This window comes from Notamacropus eugenii, chromosome 7, assembly GCF_028372415.1.
Source record: "Notamacropus eugenii isolate mMacEug1 chromosome 7, mMacEug1.pri_v2, whole genome shotgun sequence".
NCBI lineage: Eukaryota > Metazoa > Chordata > Mammalia > Diprotodontia > Macropodidae > Notamacropus > Notamacropus eugenii.
This window is the reverse complement of record NC_092878.1, coordinates 10,317,135-10,327,643: the sequence shown is the minus strand read 5'-3', so window position 1 is coordinate 10,327,643 and position 10,509 is coordinate 10,317,135. Positions and strand designations below refer to the sequence as shown.

The window sequence follows — 10,509 nt, the reverse complement described above, 5'->3', positions numbered from 1 at the left end:
TGCAGAAACTTGTTTTGAACATAATACAGTTGGACAAGGCAGGTCACTTGACTAGCTAGCTTCTTCCAGTCTGAGGGTCTTCTCCACACAGACTGATTCTTTGGGAAAGTCAAACTAGGTCATCTTTTGCCTCAGTTCTTACCTAGCCTGTAATCACCGGATGGGTGTTGCCTCAAACAAATCGAGACCTGGGAAAGACCTTAGCTTAAAAGGCCAGAGTCTCCCACTGCATCCAGGGCCATCATCAGTTGTCCCGATCTATGTCTTGCCGCTGGATTATGATGACTCTGGAGAAGAGAGTGGGGCTGATGACTTTGCACAGCCCTGCCTCACTTAAACCCAGTTCACTCACAAGTCAAGACATCACCTTTCTGGCCTCTTCAGAAATGAATGGTGAACAAGAAAAGTCCTACCCAGAGGTCCTTGCCCAGAGGTGATGTCTTCCGTAAGCAGAAACGCTCACTGGGAAAAGAATTTGTGGTTTGAAGTTAGCAGGCACCCCCCATTTTCTAGCTTGCCAATCTTTGAAGATCCTATTACTCAACTTAGACTAGTTCAAGAAAAAAAGGGAGCTTATCCACTCAGAATAGTAAAAGGGCCTCAATCTCCAGCCAACCTTTCTCCAGATGCCAAGCCTCTGGTCAATCCCCTTTTCTGCTAGAAAGGGAAACAGCCTTTAAAAACCTTGTGATCTTATCACTCCTTTATTCCCCTAAATTATCTATTACTAAATGATAAAGTCTTATCAATCTATCTATTCGCTAAATCTATAGGTATCTATTTATGTTAGTCTGACGTAGCTGTTAGGGCTAGCTTTTCCTAAAGAAGACAATTCAAGCCTCTAATCAAACTAAAAATAAATCCAAGTAATCGACATGAACTGATTTCATTTCAGAATAGGATAGCCTTTAACATACAGATCTGACCACATCACTTCTCTGCTCAAAAATCTTCAGCAGTTCCCTACTCTGGTCCCAGTCAAGTTCACATTCTTTTACCTGGCAAAAGGCCTCCAAAAGTTAGCACCACCCAGTCTTTTCAGCCTTATCACATATGGCTCCCCTCCTCACACTTTACTTTTTAGCCAAATCCAACAACTAACTCTCTGCCCTCCTCCCTAGACTCCACTCTCAAACTTTCATGCCTACAACATTCTTCCTCCCCATTTGCCACAACTTCTACCCAATTCTAGTGTTTACTTTCTACAGAAAGCCTTCCTTAATCCCCTGACTCATTCCAACTCCTCTCCCTCAGACCTTAAATAGCACTTTGTTTTGTAACTCTCAAATGTATTTATCACATAATATTGTATTATAAACAATTATTACACTTGTTTATTTTGGTGTTCTGTCTTCCTACCTGAGGTGGGAATTTTTCTTGTCTTCTCTAAGCCGTCTCTCCCCTAGTTCCTCTCTGTTGATTTGCCTTGCTTTGCTTAGCTAAGGGATGAATTAGATGAGTTCCCTTTTACACCAGACCTTCTGTGATGTGAATTACTTTCCACCTTCTACTAACGTAATCATCTAAGCCTTCTGTTTCAACTTGATTTCCTTATTCAAAACCCTTTACCTTCCAAATGCTTCCACACATCAAATTTACACACCTGCTTCATGATTTTCAGATGCCACAATGAGCCTGTTCCAGCTGCAGTCTAGAGCCCACAGCTCCAGAAAGTGAACCAGGAGTCCTAATTTTGCCACTGCTTAACAACAAATTAGTCATTTAACTACTTGGTGGTTCCGGTTCTTCATCCACATGAGTTATAAATCATCCGTCAAATCATTGTTTTTGTCATGCTTCATCCCAGGTCATGAGGTTGTGGTGAAATACCACATGCAAGACTTCACAGGAAAGCAAAAAGCACTAGCATAATGCTATTATGGCTCTATTAACTTCTTTCCTGCCTCCAGTTTCCTTAGATCACTTCGTCCAGATTTCTCCTTTGCCCCGATCAGTCATCCTTTTATTAATTTCTTGAGAGGAGACTGCTTTGTTTTTCATCTTTGTATCTCCTAGCATATAACAGGTAATTAGTTAATGTTTTGTTTAATTAAATGACATCTAAATGCATGCACTATCCTTCACACTCATATACCCCTGTTGTACAATGCATGCTCCAGGAGAGTAAAGGCTCTATCACCTTTCATCATTGTATAGCCAGGGCTGAACATAGTGCCTTTACACATAGTAGGTACATAATAAAGATTTATTGCCAAAGAAGAGAAGAAAAGAAGCACCTCCTCCACCTTCTTTGGAGAGGCAGAAGACTATGGGTGTGGGGCACTGAATGAAGTGTCAGTCATATTCCATGTTCTGCTCAGTTTTGCTGAATTTTTTCCCCTCTTTTTTATTCTTTGGTATAAGGGATGGCTTTCTGGAAAGGGAGGGGAGGGGAAGGAATATATTGGGAAACATAAGTTAAAAACAAATGTTTTAATGAACTTTGTCTACAACAAATTGGTTTGTTGAGTTCAAATTGGCTTTCAATCCATCTTGTCTAGTCAAGTCAGCATGTTTCACATTCCCTCTCCAGGAGACCTGCACTTCCTCCCTCCTTCCCCATCTCTGCACAGTCATTCCCACCATTATGGAAATAACTGTCTTTTTTTCTACAAGTACGGTTCCTCCCTTCCCCTCTTTCTCGGACTTTCCCAGAATTGACAGAAGAAATAATGAATGATTCCCAATGAGTCCATTAATGAGACTTCCCCTTTCCTCCCTCCCTGCATCCGTTCCCATTCATTCTACAAGCCCCTGGGGAGTGAGCATCTGAGGTAGCTACAACCCTGGGCCAGGTGCTTTTGAGAATACACAAGAAGGACAAGACCGGGTCACAACTGTAAAGTGCTGGGCTTAAACCAAAAGATTCCCTCCTCTTCAGCAGATGGCACTGAAGGCTTCAGACAAGTAACACGGTGAAGGAACAGTGAACCTCCAAACCCATTCTCAGAGGCTTTGAATTCACCATGATCCACAAATACTCCCCTTCCAAGATTCTGGAAGAATTCAGACAGTAGTCAGACATGGAACCCATCTGACCACGTCATTCTGTGACTCAGTAAACTCCAGGGGCTCCCTCCTGCTGCTAGAATCCAATAGGAACCCCTCTGTTTGGCTCTGAACCGCTCGCAGTCTTTCCAATGTGTAATACATAATTCTCCAATCTCCTACGCATGGCTCCCCTTCTCATACTGGGATCCTGCTAAGCTGGGGCTCCCTCCACCTGGTCTTTACACAGAACCCCAATTCAGAATGGACACCCGTCTCCCCTCCCCCTCCTGGGAACCCCTCTTTCCTTCAGAACCCCTTGATCAAGCGCCCCCTTCTCAGTCACCACAACACTGACCCAGCTCCTACTAAGGGTCAGCACCACCCAACCTGGTGTGGCTCCTGAAGGAGCTGCAGGTCAGTGGTGCGGACAGACGAGCCCCACGCAGGGGGGACCAGACGTGGTGGGAACCCCATCAGACATCATGGGAACCCCTCTTTCCTTCAGAACCCCTTGATCAAGCGCCCCCTTCTCAGTCACCACAACACTGACCCAGCTCCTACTAAGGGTCAGCACCACCCAACCTGGTGTGGCTCCTGAAGGAGCTGCAGGTCAGTGGCGCGGACAGACGAGCCCCACGCAGGGGGGACCAGACGTGGTGGGAGCCCCAAGACCTGCCCTTGTCTCCCCAGCCGCCGTCTGGAAATGCCCCGGTCCACTTTGTCGGGACCCTCTACGACCTCGCAGATTGTCTGCCCTCGTGGTTCCTGACCTAAGCGCCCTCAGGGTGCCCCCAGAAGTCCGCGGGGCGCGCAAACAGTAGGCACTTAATAAATGTTTGTCGGCGGCAGAGTTCAAACGTAGCTGCGTGACCTTGGACGAGTCCCTGGGCCTCCGCCTGCCTCAGTTTCCTCATCTGTAAAATAGGGGCTCATTGGAGTCTCTCCCCCGGGGCGGCTGTGCCGATGGCTCCGGGCAGGAAGTAAGAAGGCCGGCCCTGGCCTCCTTCTCTTGGTGGCCTCCTCCTCCTCGGCGAAAGGACGGCCCAGCACGCAGGAGGCGGCTCAAGGACTCGTCCAGAATGAAAGGCGGCGCAGGCGCAGAAGGGCCCTCACGGCCCCGGCGGCCCAGGACCCCAGGGGCGGGTTCGTCCGACCAAGATGGCAACAGAGCCCGTCCGTACAGAGCGCGAAGATGGCGGCTCCCAGGGCCGACGGCGCCAAGATGGCGGCGCGCAGGCCTGTCCTCGCGGACGTACGACGCAACTTCCGCTCCTTCTCTTGGTCGTAGCCCCGCCCCTTCCGGTTTCCTCAACCCTCCCCTGGCATGGCCGGGCCGGCTGTTGTGTGGTTGGGTAGGTGGGAGCCGGGGAGCCGGCCGGGGCTGGGGGCGTCCCCGGAGGCGGGGCGGCGGGGGGCTCTGGGGGTGCTAACGACGCCCCTCTCCTCCCCAGGTGTGCGGCGGCTGCATGTGAGCGTGGCGAGCCGGGCGGGCAGCGCGTGGCGAATGCAGTGAGGGGCCGGGCCGGGGCGGCCGGAGGAGCGCGGGGGGACGGGGTGCGGGGAGGGGGGGCCTGCCGAGGCGGGGTGCGGGCAGGGGGGGCCTGCCGAGGCGGGGTGCGGGGAGGGGAGGCCTGCCGAGGCGGGGTGCGGGCAGGGGGGGGGCCTGCCGAGGCGGGGTGCGGGCAGGGGGGGGGGGGCCTGCCGAGGCGGGGTGCGGGCAGGGGGGGCCTGCCGAGGCGGGGTGCGGGCAGGGGGGGCCTGCCGAGGCGGGGTGCGGGGTAGGGGGGGCCTGCCGAGGCGGGGTGCGGGCAGGGGGGGCCTGCCGAGGCGGGGTGCGGGGAGGGGAGGCCTGCCGAGGCGGGGTGCGGGCAGGGGGGGGGCCTGCCGAGGCGGGGTGCGGGCAGGGGGGGGGGGCCTGCCGAGGCGGGGTGCGGGCAGGGGGGGCCTGCCGAGGCGGGGTGCGGGCAGGGGGCCTCCTGAGGCCGGAGGGGGGCCCAGGGCCTAGGTGGGGGCGGGGCTCCCCGCCTCTCTGACCTCCCCCCCCTCCCCAGGCAGGGCCTGGCCCCCGGCCCCTCCGGCTACGGGCCCCTCACCGAGCTGCCGGACTGGTCCTACGCAGGTGAGCCGGGCGTGAGTCTGCGTGTGCGGGCTCCGTGTCCCTCCGTGCCCCGTGGGAGGGGGCGCTGCCCGAGCGGTGGCCGGGCTAGTCGTGGGGGCCTTGTGCCCATAAAGATGCGCTGTTGGCCCCGTGTTACGGTGGAGGAAAGAGCCGGACGTTCAATATCCGCGGCGTTCGAGGCCGGGCCCGCCCCTAAGAACCGCAAGCCCTAAGTAGGTTTGCGGGTCCTCCCAACAGCCCGAGAGGTTCATCGTCCTGTGTCACGGTGGCGGACATCCACAGTTACACAGCTAGCAGTCAGGCAGAGTTTGAACTCAGGTCTTCCGAGGCCAGGCCAGGCCAGACGCTATGCAGTGTACCGTCCGGCTGCCTACGAGCAGTTATTAAAGATCTCTTCTGGGAATGGATCTGATAGAGGGAGAGACCAGACCCGTGATTTCATTGACACAGGGAACTCCCCGATGAGAAACCTGCTGCCAATGCAGGTCAGAATTCTCAAGCCTGTGGAGAGGTCAGTCAGCTTGACCCAGGTGCACGTAACCAGTATCTGTAAGAGGTGGGATTTGGACCCGAAGCTTCTTGGTTCAAAGACCAGCTCCGTCCACCACAGCCTGCTAACAGAACAGTTTAAAAAGTAGACCATTAAAAAGTCATTTCCCCAACCGCCTGGACAAGTAGGCAGGGTACCTAGCAATGCATGCTTCAGCAAACGTTTATCAGCTTTGCTGGGGCTTTGCCCGACGAACTGGGAATTCAGAGGTAATCGTAGCATTTAGAGCTGGAAAGCAATAAGAGACCACCTAGTCCAGTCCTGTGGCTTTGCAGATAAAGAAATTGAAGCTTAAAGGAGGCCCCCTGTTCTTTTCACCATACCCCAGCTTCTCCCAGAAAGAAAACAAGACAAAGTCTGCCTGCTTGAGTGGCAGCCCCCTCCTGCATGAAGCCTTTCCTGATGCTTGCCCAGCTGAAAGTTAACCTTTCCCTCCCTCCATTTACATAGGGCATTTTGTCTGGCTCTCCACTTTTCTCTTTTCACACTCTACTTTCTTATATACAGATCATAGTAGATTGTAGATAGTAGATACATGACCTAGTAGATTTTAAGAGCAGAGAATATGTGGGTTTTATTTTCATATTTTCTCATCCCACGAGCCTAGCCCAGACCTTGGGTATAGTAAGCACTCAACAAATGTTTGTTGAATTGAATGCTAGAATGTCACCATTGGAGATACAAAGAGGCAGCGTGGTATAATGAAAAAAGCTTGTGACTTTAGGTCAGTTAGCCATTAAGCATTTATTAAATACCTACTATATACTAAGCACTGGGCATACAAAGGGGAAAAAATAGTCACTACCCTCAACGAGCTCATAATCTAATGTGGGAGACAGCATGCAAACAGAAAGGCTATATGCAGAAGTACTAAAATTGGAAGAATTATCCCTGCACCCTTCCTGTAGGAAGTGAGATTTTTAGCTGGGACATCTATTGAACCTGTACCAAGCACCTAGGTAGGCTAGCTTCCAACTGAGTACAAACTGTCATTAAACACTTTTCTGGACTACTAAAATACTCCCATCCATTCCTTCTGCTGCCAGACTAATCTTGCTTATGGATTGATCTAGTCATCTCTTCTAAGAAATCTTCAGGAGCTCCCTAGTGCCTTCAGAAAAAAATTCAGATTCCTTTGCATTTAGATGGCATGCAAGGTCATCTAAAATCTGACAGTCTTAACCACCCCACTTTTCCAGCCTTATCTGATGTTTCCTTGCATTTACTCTGTTCCTGCTAAACTGGACCACCATGTCTCCTGAACACACCAAATGCTTTGCTTTCTACATGCCTCTGGCTCATGAGGTCCCCTAGGCCTGAAACATATTCCCTCTTTGCCCCTTGAATTGCTACCCATTCATTAATGCCCAATTCAAATGCCAAATCTCCCATGAAACCTTAACTATTTGTTTTTGATGAACTTCTTTGGACCTCACATAGCACTTTGTTTTACAATATTCGATGCACTTCTTTATTGGACTACGAGCCTTCTGGGGATAAGAACTTACCTGTGTAGACTTCATTTCATTTGGCCCACCACTGTGTTTTGCACATAGTAGACTGCTGGGAAACATATGTTGAATTGAGTAATATATGTAGAAGTGTTTTGGAAGCTAGGATGCTATGGAAAGTGGTGGTCTTACCATGAATGTAGTCCATGACTTCAAAGTAACAAAACATAGAAGAAAAAACTGGCTTTGGTGTAGAGGATGGATTAGAGGGAGGATCTAAAGACAGTATCAGGCAATTCTCAGGAGGCAGGGGTGAGCAAAGCTCTTCCTGAATAGACAAATAAGGTATTTTCTACTTAATGTTGGGGATTGCTTTTCACAAGATATGCCCTTTCCTTTTCACCCCGACTTATAGATGGTAGAAGTGCTCCCCCAATGAAAGGCCAACTCCGACGAAAGGCACAGAGAGAAAAGTTTGCGGTGAGTAACTAAGGCCCTAGTCAGGACCACTCTGAGGACTCTGGACTCCTGCACTGGCATTTATCTCTGACTTAGAGGTTTTAATCACCTCCACTTTAATATCCTTTCCTTTGGCTTCCATGACACTGCTCTCTCCTGGTTCATCCTTTACCTCCTCATCTCTTCTGCCCTCCTCCAAAAAAATTGGCATCCCACGGAGCTCTATCTGTAACCCTCTTCATTTTCCCTTGGTGACCTTATCCATATTAATGACTTTTTAATACCTCTGTCTAAGTCTAAAATCCTGATCTGTCCCCTGAGCCCCAGTTCCACATTTTTAACTACCTGCTGGATCACTTAGATGACTTACTATCACCTTAACTCAACATGTCCAAAACTTTGGGGGAGGGGGGGTGGTATGTCTTTGTGTCTTTCCGTCTGTGTCGTATCCCTGTGGTGTGATAGTAAATGCTTAACGATTGACTCTTTTAAAAAAATGTACCTGTGACAGACTTGCAAATTTAATTTGCATCATTAACATTTCCTCCATTATTTCTCAAGTTTAAACCATCGATAAAACAAATCAGATCCTGATTTGTAGCATTTGACAATTTCCTAGCTGTAAATGCTCATGAAATTTTGACAGTCAGCTCTCTTAAGCTGGTATGAGCTGGCTCCAGCACAGCCCTTCCCTCCCTTCTTCTAAATGTGAATTTTCTGGTGATCAGCTACAATGCTTTGCCCATCTCATGCAAGTGGCTACATTTTCTTGCTGTTTTGTTGCTGCCCCTTAAAAATAATACTCTCCCAATTATTCCCTCTTTACTCCTTCCTCACAACTCCTGTTATAATAGAGAAGTTCAGTTTAAACAAAAGAAGTCAGCATTTAGACACTCTAAAAATGTCAGGCACTACCATTCTTCCAATTTTCTGTGTCTGAAGACCCAGGCCTAGTCCTTCCCTGTTCCTTCTTTCTGGTCAGAAACATTTGACTTTGATCTGACAGTAGAAGGATAGATGACAGGACAGGAGTCCCCACATGAACACTGGATTTAACCTTCCTAAGTATCATTTTCCTCATCTATAAAATAAAAAGGTTAGATGAAGTCAACTCTGGGGTCCCTTCCATTTCCAAGTGCTCTTTACCTGTTCTCAGTGGTTCTTTCTCTTTCAGAGACGAGTTGTGCTGCTTTCACAGGAAATGGATGCAGGAATGAAGACGTGGGAGAAAAAGCAGCAGGAGAAACGGCAGGAGGAAGAGAAGAAAGAGCGAAACTTGCTCAAACCTAAAGGGGCTTCCATGAGGGGCCTGTGATAAATAAAGCGAACTTTCCTCCAGCCCCAGCTTTCCTCCCGTTGTTCTTGATGTTCTTTCAGCTTCAGTCAAGGGAGCCTTTCACAGCTCCAGGGCTCCCCCCATTCTTCAAGGGCAAAAGAATACCAGCAAGGAGGGGAAAACTGTGGGGTCACTTGTCTAGAAGGATCGTTAATGCCCCTGTCACTGGGAAGCATTGGAGAGAGTGATAGAGAACCCGGAGTCTAAGGACCTAAGGCCCTTGTTCTGGGCTAACTGCCTTTGGGACCTTGGAAAAGTCATTTAACCTCTATGGGCCTCAGGTCCTTTGTCTGTAACATGACGGGGTGGGGCTGGATGATGCCTCTTCCAGCTCTGGATCAATCCTTCTATTTCTGGTTCCAATCCAACTGAACTGAACAAATGAGAAGCCAATATCTTCCCGCCTCGGGACACAGGACTGGCCCGTATCCTGTATTTTTGAACAAACCATGCCATGTGAACACAAAGTAGCAGTAAAGGCTGCCCTATATTTGGCTAGGAACCGAACCCCGACAGAGTCCAGGCAACTAACACACCACCAATTTAGCAATGAATGCAATTAGTAAGCTCCGAGATACCTATCTTTCCTATAAAACCACTGATGCAACCTGTCTAAGGCACTATTAACCTTGGAGGATATCCTGTGGTGAGGCCAGAATGAGAAAGGAGCCAAGACACCTCCATTTCTGGCTATTGGGAAACATGCCAAAAGTTCACCAGGTGAAACCTTGAGGAGAAAGGGAGGGGTGTGAGTGGATACAAGGAAAGTCTGGGGGAGCTCACTCCCTGTCTGAGGAAGGTGCTTGAGAAATCTTAACCATGTACAAATACAAGTCTTAAAATGGTTATGATAGTGTTTGGTATTAGGAAGAAGTCTTGCCCATGCAATTCACTTCAGGATCCTGGTAGGGAAACCCAGCCCAGAACAAGTAGAACCCACCACAATATGTCTTCTCCTATTTCCCATCCCCGCACAACTATGAACAGCAGTAGAACTGGTTTTGCTCCTCTCCTGCAAACTGGGTTTTGCCTTCCCTACCCGGGAATCCCGTACCTGGCCAGCTAAAAGCTAAGCCTCCTTTCTTCCCTCGATCCCTCCCGCGCTGCTCCCCTCCCTTCCTCCTTCCTCTCCCGCTGACCAAATGCAATTCTTGGCTCTTAGATTTCGCTGATTGTCAATTTTGTCTCCCACTCTTTTCCTGCTTGCTTTTGTGTTGCCTCTCCAGATCAGCTTCTTATCAGCTTCCTCCTCCTTCCTTCCCACTATGTCAGCTGGACACCGCCCCCCAAATCTATTCATTTAAAGTCCAGTCCTTGAAAAGAACTAGAGTTGAATCATCTTTTAATCCAATTATATCCCTCTTTCTGTTCTTTCACCGTTTTACCAAGTACCTTTACCTCATGTTCCTACTAAAAGTCATTGGATTGAACTCCTGGTCCATTTTGGGAGCTGAAAACACCAGGCTCACCCACCCACCCAACCCCATCCCAAGAAACAATTCCAGATAAAGTCCCTGTAGTTTATAGATGCTCCAACCCAATGTCCTTTTTTCTGAGTTACTTTTAACAAGGTTTTACAAAAGGATTATATTTTGTCAAATTG

General features: G+C 49.3%; 1 protein-coding gene across 1 annotated transcript; it reads left to right on the top strand.

The window, feature by feature from the left end:
* Positions 1-4,239: 4,239 nt before the first annotated feature.
* MRPL52 (mitochondrial ribosomal protein L52) lies at positions 4,240-8,908 on the top strand. The gene is made up of 5 exons (XM_072622942.1): positions 4,240-4,343; positions 4,443-4,500; positions 5,043-5,110; positions 7,527-7,591; positions 8,745-8,908. The coding sequence occupies exons 1-5, from the start codon at positions 4,316-4,318 to the stop codon at positions 8,883-8,885; spliced, it is 360 nt and encodes a 119-aa protein (XP_072479043.1). The 5' UTR covers positions 4,240-4,315; the 3' UTR covers positions 8,886-8,908.
* The last annotated feature ends 1,601 nt before the right edge of the window (positions 8,909-10,509 follow it).